This window comes from Hirundo rustica, chromosome 14, assembly GCF_015227805.2.
Source record: "Hirundo rustica isolate bHirRus1 chromosome 14, bHirRus1.pri.v3, whole genome shotgun sequence".
Classification (NCBI taxonomy): domain Eukaryota; kingdom Metazoa; phylum Chordata; class Aves; order Passeriformes; family Hirundinidae; genus Hirundo; species Hirundo rustica.
In genome coordinates this window covers 7,068,095-7,091,156 of record NC_053463.1, presented here as the reverse complement: position 1 = coordinate 7,091,156, position 23,062 = coordinate 7,068,095, and the positions used below count along the sequence as shown (strand labels likewise).

The window sequence follows — 23,062 nt, the reverse complement described above, 5'->3', positions numbered from 1 at the left end:
CCACATGATTAAATGGCTTTAAAGAGAGATGTAATGTCTGTTCTCTTGCTATCTAATTTACAATGACAAATGAACCCTGTTTTGCCTAATATTTTCTTGATCTTATGTTTATTTAGTTAAACAGCATTCTGATGTAAGACCTCTCTTTAGAGGTCTCTTAGGAAATTAAAATCATCCTGCGTTCACACTGACAAGAAGTTCTGGATAGCCTTCCAGAGTTAGAAGAAAGGTCATATGACTTCTTTCTGCAAATATGTAACTGCTACTAATCTTAGGAAAAAACTCAGCCTGCCTTTGACCTATCCCACAGTAAGTTTGGCACAGCCACTTCCAAGGGAAGCAAGAGCAGCAGGGGCAAGCAAAGATGTAAACAGTTATCAGAAGAGTTGTGACTAGCCAATGTATATGCTGTGTTTGAAAGACAAAAATAATTAAAAATTCAAATAGAATTACTGCTAACAGAGCAGCCCTTTTCCTCAGAGACCCTGGCTGGTTAAGTGCTTTTGCACATGGGGGTTGTCCCATGGTATGTGAGCATGTGCACAGAGGGAGACAGGAGATTAAAATCTTCCTGAAAATATCCATATAGGATCTTTCTTCCATGATGTCTTCTAGAACTCAGGCATCGTGTTTACCTGGCTTTTTGTTTTATGGTGTGAACCTGACACCTGGACACCTTCCCCTCCAACAGACCCAGGTGAACTCCAGTGTGTCTGTCACAGCTCATGCTGTACCTCTGGGTACATGTTTTTTCCTGAAAGGGCTTTGTTCTACTTCAGAAGTTCAGTTTCATTCCTGCAATGGACAAAGGCACACTTGCTGCCCAGACGACAGGGGAGAGGAGCTGCTCTCATTTTCCCATTTGCATTCCCAGAAGGTTTCGCCTCATTCAAGTTAGCTGGGGGAGTGAGGGTCATAATCCAAGCCAAGCTCAGCCTGCTGGGCGTTGTAGTGCATCAGGTAGAAAATGGGTGAAGAGGTGGTCTCCAGAGTAGAAATCTGCCCCTGTGCAGCATCCCAAATTCCCTCCAGGTTCATGGAGAGGAGCCCCAGTCCAGTCTGCAGAGAGATGCATAAAGCTGAGTGTACACGTGGACCTGGAGCGAAGTAAAGCTCTTGTAACCTGCTACCTGCTCAAGAATTTTCTGTTTTATACCAGTCTCTCTTTGTTACCTTGCTTGCACTTCTTTCCAGGGCAAGAAAATAACGAAGGAAATCTGCAGCTCTGGTTAGAGGGTTCCATAGTCATCCAAGCATATGGAGACACTGTGTGTCTGGGAGTAAAAAGCCCATTTCTGAGTAGGTTTTGGAGATATTGTTGTAATGCAAAAAAAATAATTACCAAGAAATCTTTCATGGACCAGCATTTGCTATTACAGGGAGAATTGATCAGAACTTAAATACCTGCTCTGAAGAGATGACAGAACTCAGACCATCATCACTGTATGCGCTTTCCCTTTCCTCCTTAGCTGTTATCCATTTCTTCTGCTGCCACCATCACAGTTCATTTTTCATGTCTCAGCTATGTGTGTTGCATGTGCCTCATGTTTGCATATAAACACCTATAATTCAGGATCTTACAGTTAATCTGCAAACCTGATTAACTCTCAGTAAACACTGCTGCAGCCGACTTTATTTTCATGTGGGCTGAAAACAGGGAATACATGGAAGGCTTATACTACCAATGCTTTGTATGTTTCTCTGTGTGTGACCTCCAGTCAAAAGCCCTACCATTCAATTATAACCTGTTATTTCCCATGCTTTTTGAAACAGCCTCTAGCTGTGACACTGTGACAAATAGAAGTTAACAATGCTATTAAAAATGCATGATGTGTGTTCTGCCATTTTAGACAACATGGCCGCATTCATCACCCACTAATGCTGCTAGCTCACAGCTTTGCCAGTGCAGTCTCCCTCCCAAGTTTGCTTTGGACAATTTAAAAGGATTTTTGGCTACACTTAATCTTTCTTCCTTTTTGCCTTTTTTACCTTTATTCATTTCTCTGAAAATGGGGGTCTGCATCATGGATTGGATGTAGCTCACGTTTCCCAGCTTTCCTAAGCTGGGAAATTCACTAAGAAACCAAGCTGGAAAACAGCGGGGAGGTTGATAAAGACTGTTTTAGTGGAAAGCAGATACCCAAGTCCCTTGTTCTCTCTGAGGCCATTGCTGCACTGTGAGAAGCTATCACCCTTCTCTTTGTTTCATTAGCTTATCCACGGCTTGTGCTCACCATCCTTTGCCACTCTGAGAATGAAGAGCTCAATGGTTGCACCCTTTCAGGGCTGGGCTGCGAGTTCATCAGCCTGGTGTTTCTCTGTCAGTGGAACCCAGGCCTGTCACGGTTTCCGTTTTAGAATTACAGCAGTGGGCAGAACCCTTGGTTTTTACCACTGGAGCTGCCCCACTGTGAGTGCAGGGCCAGCCGGGGTGAGGTGTCTCCCACAGCGTGCTGCAGGTGTCTGCATGTTCTGCTGCCTGAGCTCTGTGGGCATGAGTCAGCTCTGGTCCAGGAGCCATCTGGCTGAGCAGCGCCGTGCTGAGCTCATCAGGCTGCTCCCGGGAAAGGCTCCTTCACTCAGGCAGAACATTCACAGCACCTTGGCACTTCATCCGTGTGCTGCCCGGACAGGAGAGGGGAGGGAAAGGGGCCATTCACATACCTCCAAGGAGCCTCGTCTGCACTTCTTCGTGCCCTCCCAAAGGAGAACGAGCTGTAAAGATGTAGATGCTGCACAGTGGGGTGACTCAGACCACTGTGGTACGGTATCAGGGCAGGCAGCAGTCCTGAGCTCTTGTGATCCTGGCCAACCGCATTCATGAAATGGAGCCTATTTTAGCCTCTCGCCAACTGCAGGCTCAGAAGCAGAGACTCACTGGCTTTGACCTCACTGAAATGATGATCCCTGACTTTTACTCTTGCAGGCAATATTGCTTTAGTAATTTGGGGTCACCCACCTCTCTCCTGTCAACCAGTGCCACATGCTCAGGCACAGATCTTCTTCTATTCTCTCAGTCCAGAAGTGCTCTGTGAGTCCTCCTGAGTCCTGACCCTTTTGCTCTTCCTACATAACTTTTACCTTTGGTCCCTGAACAGAGTCTAGCACAGCATTGCTGAGGCTGGAGCTGGGCATGCTCTTCTCTAAGGTTCCACAGCAGGTGGTCAGTTTTCCTTTGGAGGGAGGGCATTCACAAAGGGCCATGTTAAGCCCTGTCCATCTTATATATGCTGTGGCTCTGCCCTTTCCTGGGGAAAGGTGAATTCTTGGAGCTCTCTTACAAGTGTAATTGCTGGGAGGTAGAAAATTGATGAGAATGAGCAAATTGTAATTTTAGAATGTGGATTTTCCTGGCCTCCCGACCTGCTACAATACAAAGTTGTAGATAGCCTTGGTTTTGCTTAGACTTTACTAAATTATCAAGTGCAGGAATGGTTTTTACTGTACTGGGTTGTGGCCTGTGGTTAATGTAAAGGGAGAACTTGTCTGCAGGTGACAGGCCTGCTATCACTGGCCTGTCTGAAACACCCTGTGCCTGCATCCACTGCTGCATCCTCCTCTGTGATGGTGGGGGGATGATGTTTAAGCCAAGCATGGTGTTCTCCAACCGCAGGTATGACACAGGTCAGCCACAGTCACTCTCTTCACCCCAGTCCATCTCAGCCTCTCCGGTGAGGGTTGTGCTCTTGCACCCACACTCTCCAATTCCCCTTGAGCAAAGCACTCCTTCCCCTGACCTTGCTCTGTTACACGCCCAGCAGATCTGTGTGTCCATGTTTGCTCAGATCAAGAGGGTTCTGGATCTCACTGCCCATAATGTTCTATCTACTCTTGGCATTGATGGACACATAGCTCAAAATGAGCAAACTGCAAAGCAGGCAACCCCCAAAATGCTGTGACGATGACAGTGAGGCCTCTGCAGACTCAGCACATAAAATAGGTCACTAGCAGGGGCATTTCACTCACACAACTCCATGTGCCCGCCTTTCTTCTTCCTTGCCCTTGAAGTTGTTTGCATGTAAACAAGTAAAACTAAGACAAGGGGTAACAAAGTGACGGTGAGGAATGGTGAGGGGAAAGGGGAAGCGTCCTCAGTCCTGCTCTGGAGACTACATCCTCACAGCTCCTGCCGGCTGGCTCCCCAGAGCTCTGATCCTGGTGCTGCCACAGAAATAAAGGCCCATTGAGAAGTCTGGCTCCAAATTAGCATTTGAATTCCCTTGTAGCCTGTTGTCAGATGGGCAGGAGGTGGGTGCTAGTCTCGGTTGCTCAGCGCTGATACACAAAGGTGGCTTTAAAAGGTCCTTATTTTTCTGAGGGAAAAAATACATTGCTCAGACTGTGGATACTTCTTGTTTTGTTTTGTTTTTTTGTTTTTTTGTTTTTTTTTTTTCTTTCTTTCTTTCCTTCTCCCATTCTTCTCCGTTTCACCCCTTTCCTGGGTCAGGCTGAGCCACAGATAGCCCTGTCTGGGTATTGTTAGCCCTGTCTGACCTACTTCTCTCCCTCCCCTTGGCCCCATGTTATGGATACTGGTGCTATGGAAACCTGCTTGACATGCCAGTGCCACAAAGCCGGGGTCACCAGCTGCACCTTCCTTTGGGTGTTTCCCTCCCAAACACCCCCCCAAAGAAAGTTAGCAGCTCTGCTTCCCCGGGAAATTCAAGGGTGTCCGACATCCGTCCCACAAGGCGTGCTCTGGAGGGACTGGGGTGCTCTTCCGTGGGATTTGGGGCACCGGTGCTGTTCTTTCTCATGCCAGGGCACAATATTTCGGTCTGGTGGCCACTTGTAAAGCCGCCGCTGCCCGCAGCAAACCGATCCGTGCCCTTATCAGGCACGTCACGGATAGGAAAGTACTCGTGGGTACCCTTGAAGTTTTCAAGCTACGAACTTGTGCACCGTGATCCGAAATCCTTTCAGGAACCTGGCTGGGGTCCTGGGAACGCGGCGGTGGGAACAGGGCGGTGGGAACCCCTGCGTGCCGGGGGTGCCTGCGGCGGGGGGCAGCTGCTCTGCGCGGGGACAGAGCTCTGCACTTCCACCATCACCCGCATGGAACTCGCCCCGCCGGGGACAGAGCCTTGTTTACAAGTTCAGCCTCTGTACCTCTTGTGATAAAAAAGTTCTCGCTGATTCTGCGGGTTTCCTTTGCTCTCTGCCGGCCTCCTATCCGGCCGGCTGCTTATCCTGGGAGCCTGCGGCACTATCAGAGCGGACTTGCTTCCAAACACCGCACGCCAGACGTTATTTCTCCCCGCCGCTGGCAATGAACTGGCAGCTGGAAGGGGAGAAAGCAGGAAGGAGCTCTGGAGTCCGCAGAGCGCTTTGCTTTCTGTCTGTCGAAAGCGTCCCTAGGAGATTCCTGCGAGGTTCCAGGATTCCCCTACCCAATACCTCAAAGCCAGAGCCTGGCCCAGCACGGATCAAACTGGAAGCAGGCGGTTTCGCGGATGAGTGCCAGAGGCCGTGGCCGCGCCGGCTGCCTGGTGAGCCCTGCCGCGGGCCCCTCTCGGGGTGCAGGCAGCGGTGCCGGGGCGCGGCAGCGGGCCCGGAGCCGCCGGCGCTCGCTGCCCTTGGAGCCCCCGGGCCCCGCCGCCCCCGGCCCCGCCCGCGCTCCGCCGCGGGGCACCGGCGCCCTCTGCCGACGGCCAGGAGAAGCGACCGGGGCCGGGGCGGCCGCGAATCCCGGGAGGAGCGGAGACAGCATCTCGGGGGAACAGGGACACGAATCCCGACGGGAGCGGGGCCGATGGCGTGGGCCTGGAGCCCATGGCGCGGGCAGCGGTGGGAGCCTTCCTCCCAGCGCTGGAGCAGAGCCCACGGGAGCGCAGCAGTGCCGCTGGCGGCTGGATCACCTTCAAATTGTTCACGGGGTGTCTTTCACACCTGCGGGACGGTGACCCGGCGTGACAGGTGCAGCCCCCAGCACACCCTGTGGCAGCCCAGCGGCCCCTCAGCACTTCTGCAGCACGTTCAGGTGGGCAAACTGGTGCCACACAGCGCTGGCACAGCATGCTGGGCAGCAGCATCAGGAATTGAGTAAATCCCCAAATCATCGATTGTTTGAACCATCGACTGATGTGGTTTTCTGTGGCTGATCAAGCAGCAGAGCAATGACAGCAGCCCTGGTGGAGGGGAGCAGCTTCCCTTCTGCTCGGGGCACCTGAAATGACCCCTCTGACAGTGGTTTGAAGGGCTGATGATGTGCCCGTCACATTTTCTGTGGCAGAACTGGTGGTGGCAGCCACCAAGACCAGAGCCTGACTGCACCGTGCCAGGATTTTTAATGGTTTCTGTGCATCCAAGGGGAGAAGCCGGCTACAATCTCACTGCTGAATCATTAATTTCCCTCCTCTGAGTCATCCTGCGGCCCTGTCACACACAGAGCAGACACAAGCCGGGCTGAGGTGGGCAGTGGCTCCAGGCTGATACAGCAGGTTTAGAAAACTGGTTGTAGGATAAAAGACAGATTGTGTCTGTGTCACTGAGACACACAAAGCAGCCACACGCAGACAAGAGGTTTCGCAGAGCAGAGGTTTCTCCGTCCAGCTCAAGGCTGAATCCAGGGCGGAGAGCGCCTCTTTGTTTTATTTCTTACTTTTTATACATTTGTGGGTCTAGCAGAAGATTGGCTTTTAGTGTTTTCACCTCTCAAGCCAACTGGCCAGACCAGCCGTCAGTTACAATTGTTTTCAGGTTAGAAATATGCAAACAAAGGACAGAGAATGAAAAACAAAGGATTTGTTTATGTTACATCTGTGGGGAAAAGGTAGAACTGCTTTTAATATTGTACAGTAACTAAAAATCTGACTCCATTTATGAAAATCTAAAAGGCTATAAAAAACTCAGAAAAACCAGGGTAACATGTCTACAGAACCAGTGAGCAGCCACTTGGACAAAACCTAGAAAGCAGAGTTTTGATGCAGAGTCAGGACCTGCACCAGCAGCTGGGGCTGGTCCTTCTGCATTAACTCTCTGGGATGTGTCTGGTTATACTGGTAAAAAGGTGAGGACTGGGGGAAACTTCAGGAGATGGTAGGGCCTGTTAATGCAAAGGCTAAGTGAAATCTCACTGTGAAATTTGTTCCTTCTTGACCTTGCTAAGGCACAGTCGGGGTTACACTATGCTCAGACTTTTCTGAAATGTGTCACCAAAGATGCCAGGAGAAAGTTATTGTTTATCTTGCTGTGACACCTGAAGATTCCAGTGAGGATGGGACCTTGCTGCACGGAAAACTTTGCGGAGACAAGTATTGTACAGTTTTTGTTTGGCTTTAAGCCTTGCCCTGCAGCATTTGCCAATTTCAATGCAGCAGCATGACTCCAGGGCAGGAGAGCCTGAAATGGACTGGGGGCTTTGCTGGAGAAGCCAATTTAAAATGCACGGAAGGAAAAGAAACGATGTGAAAAAATAATAATTTCTTCCAAAAAGCCCCTGCCTTTTGTTCTGACAGTCCAGATATTCCTACTGCTGGGAAAAGGAGGGGAGAGCAGTAGGCTTTATAATGTGGTTGGACTGGCATCATGCTCGTGCAATTTCTTTCACTCTCTGGGTTTGGTGTGAATTCCCCACATGACACATGGAGCACTGCTGGGATTTCCTGAGCTGGGGCACCAACATGAAGGGACCAGTGGCCAAAAGCATCAGTATTATGAACACTGGACTCATGAAAACCCAGCCCCTCTTGATGTGGGAGGGACCTGAACACTGGGTAAACCACTTTTTGGTGCTGAGCAGCTCAGCACCCAACCCATGAACTCAACATCTCCAAAAATCAGTTTCTCCTTCCTCAGAGCTCTCCTCCCATGGCATACAGGGTTGCAGGCTTTGTTGGGCTGCATGTCAGGGAAACAAAGGCAGCCAGCCACCTTGCACTCAAACACTCATGTTTCTGTTCTCTGCAGACTCACAAAGAGACACCCAGGACAGCAAGTTCAGTGACCTTTTATTTGTACCTGTTGTCTCTGGGCTGAGCTCAAAGTGGCACACGCAGCAGTGGTGATGAGTTTGCACAGTCCAATTTACAGCAGTGGCTGATAACCAGCGTGAGGGCACCAACAGACTTTTGCACAACATGTTGGTGGCTGCTCCAGTTTATCCCTCACCTCTTTTGTTATGCCTCAGCCCACATCTGTTCCAAATGCCTTTCTTAGGTGTGAGCTTTGGAAAACTGGCATGAATCCGTGTTCTGTGCCTGGGCTGAGGGCAGAGCCACTGGAGGATGGGGAGCACATGGCACTTCCCTTTGGCAACTCACTGGGAAACTAAGACTGAGAAGAGTTTGCTTTTATATGTCCTTGTTTGGGATTGTTGTTTCCACACCAGACACGATGGAGCAGCCAGATGTGGAGCACTTGGCACACAAAGTGCCATGGGGGAAAAGTATCTCTACACAGCTCAGCAGTTCCTGCCAGTGCTGGGCAGTGAGGAAGGAGATGTTAAAACCCCGGGTGAGGGTGGATTTCCTGTTGAGGGCTGTCAAGTTGCAACCAGTCTGTTAAGGCGGGCAGGAGGGGGCAGGAAATGAGGATGAGGACAGTGAAGAAACACGGAGGAATGGGTCATGCTGTGAGAAGCTGGAGGACGTTCAACCCTACGTAGTGACAGAGGAAGAAATGCAGGATGCCAAGGGCTGAGACTGCAATGAGAATCCAGAGAACTCCAGCGCTGAAGTATATCGGGACGAGTCTGATGGGAGAGAGGCAGTTACTGATACCCAGCTTCCTGCCTAGGAACAGCCCCTTCCTCCCTGCAGAAGTGGGTGGAAAGGCAGCCCCTGCCTGTCCCCTGCCCCTTGCGTGGGGTCCCATGTCCTGCTTCCACCCCAAGGGAGCAAACACACACCAACAAAAGGGCTTGGGGCAGCTCCAGCCTTGCCCAGCACCTGCGTTGCTGCCCCAGCCCTGTATCCATGTTCACATAATGCCTCGGAGAGGAGGCTGAGTCATGCAGGAACCCCAGAGCACCCAAGTGTCTTGAGCTTTCCCAAAGCACATTATGTTCCCAAACACAACCCCCCAGGGGTTACCCTGTACTCCCCTGAGTGCTGCTGTGTGTGGGTGTGTGTATGTGTAGCTGTGTGTGTGTCTGAGCATGTAAGTGTGCGTGAGTGTGTAAGAGTCTGCAAGAGTATGCGTATAAAAGTGTGCAAGGGTGTGTAACTGTGTGTAAGAGCACGCCAGAGTGTCCATCAGTGTGTTTACCTTTCTGAGGATGATGCCATGTATCCCATAAAGTAGCAGTAGCGGGCATAGAGATAGAGCAGACCCAAGGCTGCAGCCAGACCTGTGCTTAGGAGAGATCACAGTGACCACCTCAAAAAGCTTTTCAGAGCTGCTTGGAGCCAAGGAGGTAGCCCAAAGTGAAGGAACAGAGACTCTGTGTCCTCTGGCTCTACCCTCCCATCAGAGATAGAATTACTGCTTAATTTGTTGTTCAGAAGTTGAGCAGGGCCTGAGGACTGAGCCAGCATGCAGGGCAACAGTTCCAGTGATAAACCAGGTAATGGGATATTCTCACCTTGATGGAAGAAGAGTCCAGCCTGCCACAGAAGTGCCAGGAAGATGGGAAAATACTCAGAGGAGTTCACCCTGGCAGGAAAGAGGAAAGCCATAAACTAGGGAAAGGAAGGAAGCTCTTCCTCTTTTGCTTCCTCTAGCAGTTTCCAGACACTGGATGCTTTTGCTTGTCACAACAGATGTCATAAGAAGCCTCCAGGCTTGCTGGTTTCCCGCAGGTCCTGACCCAGCTTTATTCACAGAAATTAAACAGTGGAAAGAACAGGGTCTCCAGGGTACCAGGAATGAAGTAAAAGTTTCCCAGTTCAGACTGTGCACAGAAAGCCTCCATGAATCACTCCCTTTGTTCCTTCCCAAGTGCTGCAGCTCAAACCCTGCTGTCAACGCCCCAAAGCCCCAAGCTGTAGGGAAGGTCTGTCCCTCCAGGAGATAAGGCCAGAGCAGCCTAGGCTTTGTGCAGGAGTTGGAGGGAGCTTATAACTGTTGGGATTGTTTGTATGCCATGCCCTGTCCTCCCAAAGTCACAGTAGCACCAAAGGATACTGGATGAAGCTGAGTCTAGGCTAGCGAAGGAACAAAGAAGGGGATGGCTGAGGGAATCCAGCTCCAGCTACTCAGTTGCTTTTTTCTCAGTGGCCAGCTACAACAAAGGTGGAAGCTCCTCCCTCCCCACTGCAGCCCCAGTGCAGAAGTCACGGCAGAGATGCTGGATTATCCTCATCCCAGCTCCAGCTGAGATTCTCTGGGAACTTGTCCTTCCCCATGAGTGAGATTCAGAGCAGGGCTGAAGTTGCCTGAGGTTTGGACACCACTTGGATAAAACCAGTCTATGTCTCGGGGTCTTTAGGAGCCCTTTACTGTACAGTAGATATTCCTGTGTTGTTTCTATCAGCAATGGCTGGTTTAGGACTCAAGAGCCAACCCAATCCTGATGCTGACTCTTCAATCTATTAATTAACCTTGAGGGAGGTAATTGCTTAATTACAATCCAGGAAAGGAGAAGCAAAGCAGGGGAAAGGCAGTGCGGTTACATGAGATCTGACAAATATCAGGTAAGAGGAGTTCCTTACTGTGCACGAAAGATCCTTTCAAATTCAGGAGGGCCTGAGATCTTTGGAGGAGAAATACCAAACAACCTCCTAGCATAGATCACCTGGAGGAAGAAGTAGGCTGCAGCAAAAGAGAGAAAAATAGCAGTGGTCAGTCCTGTGACTGGGCACGGTGGAGTCAGGAGCTGGGGAAAAAGATCTGCAGTCTCCTCCTAACCCCACACCCCCACACAGCAGAGAAAGTTAGAATAAAATCCCAGGTACTTTTTAGATAGGTAAAAGGAATTACCCTGAACTATAGTAGCTATAGAAGCAAGGAATATACAGTCACGTACTACCAGTGTTATCTGCTTTCTTGCATAATCAGCAGATGGTAAAATTGTTACACAATTCAGATGCACTTTACTACTGACAACGTCACGTTTTTTTAAATTCTTTTAGGTTTTTTCCTCTTCTAAATTCTGATATCTGTGTAGGCACGGAACTGATGCCACAGATAAGCCAACCAGACATTGAATTAAATTGTCATGCAAGGTGGACCCATGGCTGGGAGTTTTTCCATGTGACCCACCACAGCGCATCCTTTTCACACCGCAGAGCTCTTTGTATGCTCACATATACATGCACTTCAGGAGCTGCTGTAAACCCAAAGAGGGAAATTCTGCATGTTTGTAGAGGGAGAGATCTACCAAAAAATTTCTGAATAAAGGGGCTAGGTCAGTTCAGAGAAGGGGCTTCCCTTGCACTAGTTTGGTTAAATGCACTCCAGAACCCAGACAAGACATGTCAGTTCACTGTATGAAAAGCAGTGAAGTGCTAGTGTAACAGGAGACATTAAATATGAAAGCAAAAGAAAATCAGTGGAGTTAGAGTAGATTGATCCAGCCAGTATTTGAGCACATGCATCCAATGGCCCCTACCTTGCTCCAGGACTCCCAGGACTGTCACAGCAGCCAGCCAATGAATCTGATCCAACATACCGTCTTTTCCAGACCTTAGAAAATCTTATTACTTGATCAGAAGTTCCTCTGGCCAGGTTCAGTCCTTGCTGATGTGTCAGTTTGTGATGGTATCTGGCAGCCTAGGTTTGTTCTAATTAAACAAGCTAAGCAAAGATTTAGGCTGTGATACCCACACCTAGGAGGAGCCTGTTGCCCGTCATCATATGCGCTGTAGAAATGGAAATCAGTGGAGACAGGTTTAATGGAGTATTTCCGTTCCCACCCGCCCTTTTCCAGGAACGGAGTTATGAGGAAGTGGAAAAGCCAGTACAGAGAGAAATGTGAGAGATAAGGGAACTGGGAGCTGAATGGATGGACAAATCTCAATAGCCCACTAATGCACTGCCCCCAGGGCAATTGCTTTAGGCCAGGGCACATCCCCTTTGCTGATGTTGCAGAAGAAAGCTCTGCTTGGGCGGTTGTGTCACACCAGAGCACAGTCAGCATTCCAAGGTACATATCCCTGTGTATATAATCCTACACAGACTCTGGATAGCATGTCTTGGACACGGAGAATGACTTATGGCCACAGCACTGAGACCCTACATGAAAAACTCTCTGAGAGGGTAAGAGAGGATGTGACAAAGCATAAAAGGTCTCTAGATCTGTCCTGCACACTGATATTTTTATCTGGGGATAGGTTCTGCAGAATGACTGTCAGACACCAAGGGGGTTTCAGAGCCACCCTCATCCCAGAAAGGCTGGGAGATGTGCATTTAAGGCTTATGATCAATCCTCAGCCCAATGAATTCTCACCATAAACGCCAGAGTGAGTTCCTTGTGGGGAAAAACCTGCAGAATTCATCAGCACATAGCAAAAAGAAAATTACATTTTCACGTGTCAGAAGAGACCCATTTATCTAGTTGCCATCTAACAGCACAACGTTTGGCACAGGCAGAAGATGTTGGGACCACCAACTTTGTTTCCTCCCTCTCTCTTCATTCAAAGAATTCTCCCATCAGACCAGGGAAAAAGGAAAGCAGGTTAAGACAAAGTGATCGTTGAACACCACTGTTATAGAAAGTTATATTAAAGCAGTTTACAGAAATTCCATTGTACTCCGGATGTCTTTGATAGGCTTTCTGAGAAACAATATGCTGGTTCTGGTTTTCTGCCTCTCTATAAGTTATAAAGACACCCAAAATGGCTATAACAATGTCCCAGCTTAGTATTTTTCCAAATATCAAATACACACCCCATTGTTTTTCAAACACCAGCTCTAAGATTAATTCTTTTGTTTCAGAATTGAACCTTTTTCATTGCAACGACTGTTTAGAAATATGAGGAACACTGTGTTTTGTTTTCTTCTATTTAGTTGTCAAAGAAATTAAGAACTCCCCTGTGTCAGCTCAAGAAGGGCAGAGGCCATGCAGTGCTTAATGATGTTTGATTTCCCTCTGCTCCTGTCTGATAACAGCCTGCTAGTGAAAGAAAATAAAGGAAACAACCAAGCAGAAAAGATTTGAGTTCAGATGACAGTTCACTATGAGCTGCATCAACAGTGTCAAATGTGTGCAATGGAATCTGGGCCAGGAGGAGCTGCACAGGCTGCCACAGAGCATTCCTGTTCTCCAGATCATCAGTAAACACAAAATACTTCTAGTGTCATCATCTAGCATGGTCTAAATATTATAAAGGCTAATAGCAAGATGAATGAATAAACAAGAACACATCTCCCCCCTCCCTCCTCCCTAAGCATATTTTTTCTAGCTGTTTATAAACTCCTGAAGAGCACAACATTTTACTTGTCCCTGTTTCTGACCATCAGAACTCACTTTATTTTCCATTCTTCCTTAGTGCTCATAAGGAACAGGCACAAGTACCCCGGTCCCAGCACCAATTGCCCCGGGTGAGACTGTCATGGGTGGGCAGCCTCAGCACCCGTGGACCACAACGTATTGCAAAACCTCACCCTCTGAAGCTGACACAGACAAGTTCCCTTCTAGGCAAAGGCAAGTCTTGCAGTCCCAGGCGCACCTCAGGGTGGATTTGCTGAGCAGGAGTTACTGAAATGCTGTACCCCTCTCCCACTCCCTGGCTCTGCACTTGGTGTGAATGTGGCCCCGCGTCAGAGGGCACAGACCAAAGTCCTCACACCTCCCACTGAGTCATTTCTCCATGCCATGGTTGCTTCTGCCACGGTTGCTTCTGCCACCTCTTCCTGCAGCCAATAATCCTATCTGCATCCTAACTTTCACTGTAGAGATGTACTCTAAGCCGGACCACAACACCAATAGGGATTAAAAATAATGTTAGGAAGAAAATTGATCAACACAATGCCTTGGAGGAGTTTTAAGTATCCATAGAGTTTACTGCATCTATTACTTGCCCGGAGCAGCAGGGCAAGGAGAAGCCAGTAGTGCTGAATCCAGCACTGCTACATGCAGTAACATCCCCTGGAAATGTATTTCAGGAGCTTACAATGGCTCAAGAGCTTTCTGTTAGTGGAAAGGAGAACGTTTTGCAGATGAGCAACTCACCCCTTCAGCTGTGAAGCATGGAGGCACCTCGTTCTTCCAATCCTATTGCACAAATATGGAAATATTTTCTAATGCAGGTTGTACTGGTGCTTCCTTTCCCTCTGAATCCTTTTGCGGCCACTACGTATATCCAAACCCGTGACTGTGGAACTTCTTGTCAGAACAGTTACTGTCTTTGTAATAACCACAAAGAAAAAAAGAGGGGAAAGTTCATTCAAAAGAGTTTTTTTCTCACAGAGAAGAAAGATTTTTTTCTAGTTCGAGAGAAAGAAAGAGAGCTTAGCCCCGAGCAACTCTGTTCAAGTGCAGCTCCTCAGGGTGGGGTGGTGGGCTTGGCAATGCGCCCTCCTAACCTCCCATTCCCGTGGAGACTTCTCTTAAACTCAGACCTACATGTGTTGAGATTTTTCTGGAATTCTTGGATGTCCATCTGTGAAAGGAAGGACATGCTAAAAATACGGCAAGAAAAAAAAAAAAGAATTAATTATTTTATCCCTTAGGAAGGCACAGCTGGCCACATATTCCGAGGAAGTGGGGACAGCTGCAGACAATTTCTGCTTTGTGATTCCCAACAGGACTCAGAGCAAGGCATAAGCTAGATCCGATCTCCTGAGCACATTGAAATATATTCTGGGTTTTGTATGTTGAAAAAACATAAAAACTTTGCGTGACAAGAATTGCCGTATTTTCCTAAAATGAGCTTCTATCCAGAAGGTCCTCCTTTCAGGTAAAAGAGCAGGTGGTTGGTTTTGTCAGCAACATCCAGGTTGGCATTAGACTACTCATCTCCTGGAGTACAAACTCAATGTATATTGGAGATGTGCCTTAGCCTGCTCATCCAGAGAGATTTCACACTACATTCCTGGCATTTATGTATCTATGGCAGATCAAAGAGGTCACATAAATGTTCACAAATATTTAGTTACAGCAAAATTTATAGGGGCCAAACCATTCTCTGGGCTGCTTGAATGGTGAAGTAAAGGTGATCACTTTAGAGATCAAACAGGGAAAACATAAAAAGGTAATTTTCCAGAAAGCAAGATGGAAAGCTGAGCCTTTGGAAAACCACATAAATTAATATATATACTCATTTACTTAGGGATAATTTGGAAAAACTTTTTTAAAGTTTCTTCTAATGGAGTTTGGTGAGCTTTATCCATACACACATTAAGTCTGACTGGAGGGCACATCAATATAAAAGCAATGCCAAAACTCTCCCCTTAATTCATCAACTGAAGGCACTGGTACATGCAAATGAATTATGCCCCTTCATTTATGATCAACATCTGTTAAAAGTATTAATTAAATGTTTCTCTGGCCGTGCCATGCCTTGTGTTATTGTCACACAAGGAAAGCCTTTTCCATGTGTTTTGGCAATTTTCCTACCTCTTGTTCAACAGAAAGTCAGGAATAGCTGGTAAACAAAAAGGAACAATGCCAGAAAGTGGCTCACTTGAAGAATAAATCTCTGGAGTGATGTGTCAGGGAGGGGGAGGATTTCCCTTTGCAGAGGGACAAACAAGCCTTTCAAACATCTTTGGAAGCTCTTATGTTAACATACACTTAGTATTATCCTATAATGATGTGGGAGAAAAATTACAAGTGTACAAGATATAGCAGAATACATCAAAGGTTGAAAAGTGGTCATGAAGTGCAGTTCCCTTTTCCCAAATTATAGAGGTGAAAAAATAGAGCTGTTCAGCATTTCTATCTTGTTTGGATCAGCACACCCAGATGCTGGCTGGCCCTACTTGGTTATGAGATAAAGCTGGGCGAGGCATTGGAGAGGGGCAGAGTGAGGACAGCTCTAAGGAGACATTTTCCAGAGGGAAGTCTGGAATTCCTAATAGGTGTCCTGCAAAGAAGAGACCCTTGGCTTGGCAGAAACAGGGAAAGAGTCAGGGGAATTTTCCTGAAGTGGGGAGGTGTCGCTGTGCAAAGTCATATCTTCGGGGATGGGGCAATCAGGAGGACAATAGTCCCTCTGCCTTATGGTGACTTTTCATACTGAAGTTCTGTTCCACATGGGATTGAGGGAAAGGAGATGGTTTGGGGGGAGATCTGCCATAGGTCCTCACTGGAGATGCTCTTCCCTCCCTGCTTAATGCTGCGGGACTGTGCCCAAAGCTGAGTCCTGCTGAGCATCCTGCCCTGTGTCACCCTGTCTATAACACTGGGGCACAGCTCAGCCAGAGAAATACAGAGGATGAGACCACAGAGTGTCCATAGACATCAGCATGAGCCCCATAGACAAAACTGTGCAAGGGCAGAAGGCATTGAGGGCAGGAAACTGACAGATGTTTCTGCAGAACTCCACTGATGTCAACAGTGACAAAAAGTTTTGAAATATATCTTCAGAATGAATCAAAGGCAAATCCTGTGGATGAGAGCAGACCATCACGTGGACTGTTCTTTGAACTCATTCACTGTCATTCCCCCAGAAGGTGCCCCATGTGATGTGCTGGGTGGGGAATGGAGCCCAGGCAGCGGGTGGGACACAGACAGCCAGGAGCACACACACCGTGCTGCAGCTGGGAGGCTGCATGTGCACTGGAAGCAGAGTGAAGAGGCTGCCCGGGTCACACAGCACTGAGCACAGAGGAACACAAACAAGCTCTGTTTCTTCTCCCATCTCCAAAGGAGAAATTTAACAGAGCTGGCCTCCACAGCTCTTGCTGGCGCAAGACCAGGGAGACAGCAGCAACTGGAGATCGTGGGAGCAAGATGTGAGTGTGGGAGCAGATGGGTTTTTGCTTACTGGCCATAATTTCTTGTGGCCTTTGTGTATCAGAGACTGGCCAAGGTCAAGCTGACCTGTGTGTACCCAACAGTGGTGGCAACTGCAGGGACAGCAGGGCTGGGGAGAGCTGCCACACGAACGTGACTCCTCCAGCCTCATATGAAGCCTAGATGCTGTGTGAAGCTGAGTAAAACTCGCTGCTTTACATCACAATTTAGTGCTTCTGTTCAGCACTTGCAGAGACCCAGAATGAATCCAGTCTGTTGGTACAGCACTTATCAGGGACCAGTGTTTAAGTTATTGCTAAAGCAAACAGAAAAATCTCCACCTATTATTTCCAGAGGTTCAATATTTACAATAGATTAACACAGTCAGCTACTATTTGCAGAACACTTTTTTTTACTCCTGTGAAAATTAGTTAAAATCACTCCCCAAATCCTCAAATTATAAGAATTTATCATTTATCTTACCAGGGATCTTCATCCTTAATGAAGGGTTTCTTAAGCAGATTCATAGAGGTAGATTTTTTATTATGTATATTTTTATTACATATAACTTTGTTTTATATATATATATACACACACACACACACATATATACACACACACACACACACAGATTTTTAATATATATTTAATAATCTATTAAGAGCTCAAAAGCAGACCCTGGCTTGTAATCAGTTAAAAAAATTACTAAATAATTAGAAACAAATTTAATTTCAGGATTTTTGAGTTTGCCTCAGATTTTTATCTGTATATTCATAAAGGGAGAAGGATCCCTGATTCTTTTTGCTGCCTTGTAAAAAGGTATCAGAAAACATCCTCTAACAAAAGTTTGTCTAGAACTGCAGAAAGCTCAGTCCACTTTTACCTTGGATGGGGCTTGTCCAGAAGAAACAGAAAGGAAGGCCCTTCATACTGAGTTGATGGACAGATTTAAAATGTACCTATTCACAGGACGAAGTCTTAGATTAAAATAATCCCAAATAACAAAGAGAATGTTGAGCTTCTACAAAGTCAGTGACTGATTCCAGTTCCATGTATATGCACTTGCAAAAAGGAGATTCTAATGGGGGAGACATTTAGAATCAATGAAAGAAATGAACTGGAAATGTAAAATCAAAATAGTGAGTTTATTTGATATGCACCCAATAGTTTCTACAAAGTCAAATGAGGGGGCAGCTCAGCTCAGCCTCTTCATTTTGGGGGACTTAGCCCACTCTGAAAGAATTCAAGCTCTTACCCAGCCCAGTGTCTTGATGGAAAACTAAAGCACCATATTCTTGACTTTGGAATTTGTGTTTGAGAACACAAACATTCCCTAAGGTGCAGATGATAATTTTATTAATCTTAAGCAGATCTCTTTCTTCATTCCTCCTCATTCTTTTGAGTTTCCATTGAGCTTGGTAGCAGCTTGCCTTTATAATTTGACCTATTTCTTTCAGTTAAAATACTTGCCCCATGATTAATTGAAGTCTTGAATGATAAGATCTAATTCTGAGCTATTTGACTTGAAAATGAAAGCAAAGGTTGTCATGTTTCACTTGTGAAACCTTAAACATTCCTTTCCCTCTTGTGCCAAGCATTTTCTGTAACTGGCTAAACCACCTTCATTTCCCTATCCATCCAGGCAGCAAAGGAAGCATATCACCCCCCAACTTCTGCTTGCTTTAATAGCCAGCCAGTTCTGAAATAAATCCCCACCTCCACATTCCCTGGGGCCTCTGCATCTCCTAACTCTGCAGAGAATACTGCACCTCTTGTTGCACTTGCACACAACCACAGTGCTTCTTCATAACCTCTGGCTCACCATTTTCCCTGGAAATGCTGTTAATATGGCCACATTTAGGGGGTTTTAACAATCTCCAGCTTTCCAGTCAGCTGCATGGAAGACTGGCATGAAGCTAAGATCAGGACAGTAAAGAGCAGCAAGAACATGACACCCTTTGGGCTATGTGGCTCACTCTCCTTACTCTGAACTAGAAGAAAATCCTGTGGATCCCAGATTCCCACTTATTGTCTTTTTTGGTTGATGTGCTCTTGCCTACATCTGCTTTTAAAAAAAGGTTCTTTGATTTCTGAAATAGCACTAAGCACAGTTTCCTTTCATTCCCCTATAATCAAACAGCAGAGGCAGCAAGGCTCAAACTCAGTAGGTGAGCCTGGAGGAGAGGCTCTGCTATTGCCTTGGAATGACACAGAATGGGCAGAAATGTTTGGTGCTAATACAATCATCAGGACCCTTGTCTTTACTTGTCATGAACAAGCAGCTCCAAAGCAGAACCCTCTGGTGTGGGGCAGGGCTGCAGGGTTCTCAGGGTGATTGCAGATGATGTGGACAGCCTTGGCTTCCCATCCAAAGGGTTTTCAGTTATCTACAAAGATAATAAGGACACCACAGGCTGTGTCTCATGTTCATACTACACTTCAAGGGCCTATAGACATTCCCATAAAAGAAACCTCCAGTACATCTCCACAGTGCACACTTTTTTGCCCATTTCTAGACACCTTTTTGGGCAAGAGTTCAGACTGACAACAAGTGATTGAAAGTAAATTTTCCTCTGTAACCAAGGGAGGGAATGCACACCTCACTGTAATGTTATTTTGGTTTTGCCAGCCACAGCAATGCAAGAAAACGCAACATATTCCCACAGAAAATTCTGGAGGAATTCAACACCAGGTTGACCGCTCAAAGCCCCATGCAGTGGGCTGGTAGCAGGGGTTTGCTGTGGTCCTCCTCTTCATCATGCTGCCACATCTGTGCCCACTCACTGCTGCTGCTGGGCACAGCTCAGCTTAGCAGCGGGGCACTCAGGCAGTGACAGAGTCCTGAGAACACTCTTTGTTCCTGCTGGGCTTTGGAGGCCAGGCAGGCGCGGGACCACCTCTGGACCCCACAGCTAATCCTTTCCTAGGCAACGTCTATCACAAATACGAGCAGCAGCAAATCCTATAAACCCTTCACTGCTGGCTGGTTTGCTCCCAGCAACCAGGAATAAAATTCCGTTCACCACTTCTGACCAGCTAACCCTGGGCATCCGGAACCTCGGAGGTGCCTGCACTTTTTTGGGGATGTTGACAAAGGGCTGCCAGGATCTTGGAGCTCCTGTGAGTCAGAGGAGCATTGGAGACGTCTCATTTCTGGAGGCAGAGTCGGATCCTTCAAAACACAGGGTTTGTTTATCCTCTTCCTTCCTGGCACAGAATGGAGCCTTTTTCTGTAGAAAAGAAGCAGAATTTCAGTACGGCTCTGCAGGGAGCGGAGGACAGGCGGGGCCAGGAAGGGTGTGAGACAGGGCCCCAAACCACACACCCTGTGCAAGTGCCTCGGCGCCGGCTCGGGAGGAGAATCCCGGGCCAGGAGAGAGATCCATAATGCATTTTTGCCACCAGAAGGCAGCGGGGAGCTGCGGCTGGGAGCAGCTGGTGTTCGCAGGATCTGCCCCACCGAGAAGCAGCAGGAGCTTCTCCCTCTGCTGTCTGTAACCTGCCTTGTTGTACTTCCCTCGTCCAACCCCCTTCGCTGTCCTTAGGACAGCACAGGAGAGAACAGCGTAGAGAGAGCAATTTTCTTATGATTTTCTTTGGAAAATAGAAATGCATCAGACTTGCCTTGCCCTCCCATCTGCTGAAACCCTCCTGGGGTGAGCACAGGCGTGGATCCCGCCCCAGCACGGACCACCCCCTTTGAGCAGCTGCAGCACTGCTGTTGTTTTTGAAGAGGGAGCTAAATGTGCAATGTCCCTCTGTCCTGCAGCTCCAACCTATGACCCAGTGGTTATTAAGGATACAGTGAATGCACATGAAATCCTTTCCTGGCTGGTTGCAGCCACCGTGGCCTGTGCCATGACCCTCCCTGCTCCTCCATACATGATGGGGAAGGAGCTGTTACTGGGAAGCAGTTTTCCTTGGGGGGGGGTTATTTCCCAGAAGCAAGTCCCTACTGCACATTACAGAGCTCTCTGACTTACAGGGCTCTTGATAGCAATTTAATAGGTTGTCTCAGTTTTCCACAGGGGCCATCCACCAGAAGATGATTCTCCATAACAGGGACAACTGAATAGGATGTATATCCCACCTGGGCCATTCTGGCAGTGGAGTATTTCGGCACCAACCTGCCTTCAACAGCAAGTGTTAGAGAGGTTCAATTTCTCAAGTCGTTCAGGCGTGTCTACATCTGTGCTGCTCCTCAAAAAGCCAATGCTGCTAATCCAGCAGAGATCAAACCATGTTTCCTTTACTTGATTTGCTTTCAGCTGGGACAGACGCCCAACACCAGCCACGGACCAGCCACATGAGCACGCAGAAGGAAGCCACATGGAGGGTGGCACGCTTGTAATGGAAAGAAGCTCAGTACAAAACCACATGCAAGATTTAAGTGAAAGCAGTAGGGAAATATAAAAAATAGGGATCAAAAGACAGTGTGCAGGGTACCGACCACATCTGGGTTTCTGTCTTCCTTAAAAGAAGAGAGTGGTGGGGGTTTTCTCATCAGGCACAGACAAAGACCCTTTAAAATGGCTGAAATGCATGTTTTCTGTTATCCAGCCTCTTCAGCTCCAGCAACTGATGATTGCAAGTGGGAGAGTGGCCAGTCTGGAGAGGTTACTGAGTTAAGTGCTGCTAATTCCTTGTTTACTGACTTCAGTAAATTTGGACTAGGATTGCTGAGGGGTTCCAGGTGGTGGCCTTGTGCTGTTTACATGGCATGTCAGAAATGCAGCAACTCTACCATGATTTTGCTTGTTTTTCAAGAGGATATGGTGGGGAAAGCAGAGAGCTGAGGAGGAGCACGGTGCTGAGGCTGGCTCAGTTAACCAGGATTGCATCTGGCTCCAGATGCCTGGCTTCTAGTGCAGGGCTGGAGTTCTTGTCCCCTGAAGCCAAAGGACAAGTGGGTGGAGGGCTCCAGGCAGTCCTGGCCATGGAACCCCGCTATGCCCCAGAGCAATCATGTTGTTATGGGAGAAGAAGACCCTTCCTTTCTTCCTTTCTTCCTTCCTTCCTTGTTTCTTTCCTGGAGTCAGTCTGGACATCCTCTCGCCCCTCTTCCCCCTAAATAAATAATAAACCTATTTACCTCTTTCCTTTCTCCCTGGGATATTGTGTGTTTTAATGGAATTTCAGTTGCCATTAATCACATCCAAACAATCTGTCAAAACTTAAGACATTCGGAAACTTGACCATTGAAAAAGGATTGATTTTTGTTTGGGGGGGGGGGAGTGGTTTTTGTTTGTTTGTTTGTCCTTGTTGTGAGTTTGTGAGGGGGTTTTGTGGGTTTTTGGGGTAGTTTCTTGGGTTTTGGTGGGGTTTTTTTGGTTTGTTTTGTTTTTGTTTTTTGTTCCTCAAAACAAACTGCTTCGAAACACACAAAGCAGAATCCCTGAGCCAGACGCCCCCAGTGGTAAGATGTAAGGCAGTACCGACTCAAGAGGTTATTGTAGAAGACTTAGCAGAGAGCTCTGAGCAGCTGGGGGAGAGCAGCTATTGCCGGTCAGTTTCTGATCTGGTGAATCTGCAACGTGGGAGCTAAAGTGGAAAGACCCTGTTCCAGCACAGCGTCTCTCTTTTGGTCTTGCTGCTAATCACACTCGCAGCCCCTCTGTATCCTGGCTCTCAGAGAACTGCAGGGATTGAGCATTTTCTTCTTTGCAAAAGGTTTTGGGTATTGCTGATGCCCTCAGCACACCAAGGTGTTGGCAGCCTCTTGCTGTTACTGGCAAGTCTTCAGCTGTGTTTAAATCCAAAGGGTAACTTGCATTTCTCTAGTGAGGGAATAACTCCTGTTGCACGCGTTGCAACCATGCTTGGATACAAATGCCTCAAGTGTGAGACCCTCAGGGAGGACATAATTCTGGGGATGTATGAGGGGCACTCTTAAGCAACTCTGCACCAGGTCCATGAGAGAACTGGCAAAAAGTGGCACAGTAGACGCCAAATGGTACCCAGCAAAGTGGTGCAATGCCTATGGGAGCCAGAAAAGCTGTTTACTTCAGGATTTCCCTACTTTATGTCCAGACTAAACCTGCACCTACTGTCTTGTCTTGGGTAACTGAATCTCTGGGTCCTAGAAGTTGTCTGTAAAGTTCCTGTTTTCAGGGACACTTCCCAGCGTGTGCAAATGGTATCAGGTGGATAGATTGTCTTCTTCCACCTCAGTTCTGTGTCTGCCTGTCTTTTTCCATCCATTTGTTATTGCTCTGTTACTGGTTCTCTGTTGATTTTTTCTTCTATTTATCTGCTTCATCTCATTACAGTTAATTTATAACA

General features: G+C 47.5%; 1 protein-coding gene across 1 annotated transcript; it reads right to left on the bottom strand.

The window, feature by feature from the left end:
* Positions 1–6,523: 6,523 nt before the first annotated feature.
* Positions 6,524–14,348, bottom strand: LOC120759208 (leukotriene C4 synthase-like). The gene is made up of 6 exons (XM_040078287.2): positions 14,054–14,348; positions 11,492–11,741; positions 10,593–10,692; positions 9,524–9,594; positions 9,208–9,289; positions 6,524–8,692 (listed from the first exon to the last, which is right to left on the bottom strand). Exons 2-6 carry the CDS (start codon positions 11,547–11,549, stop codon positions 8,566–8,568), a joined length of 438 nt encoding a protein of 145 aa, XP_039934221.1. The 5' UTR covers positions 11,550–11,741; positions 14,054–14,348; the 3' UTR covers positions 6,524–8,565.
* Between the last annotated feature and the right edge of the window lie 8,714 nt (positions 14,349–23,062).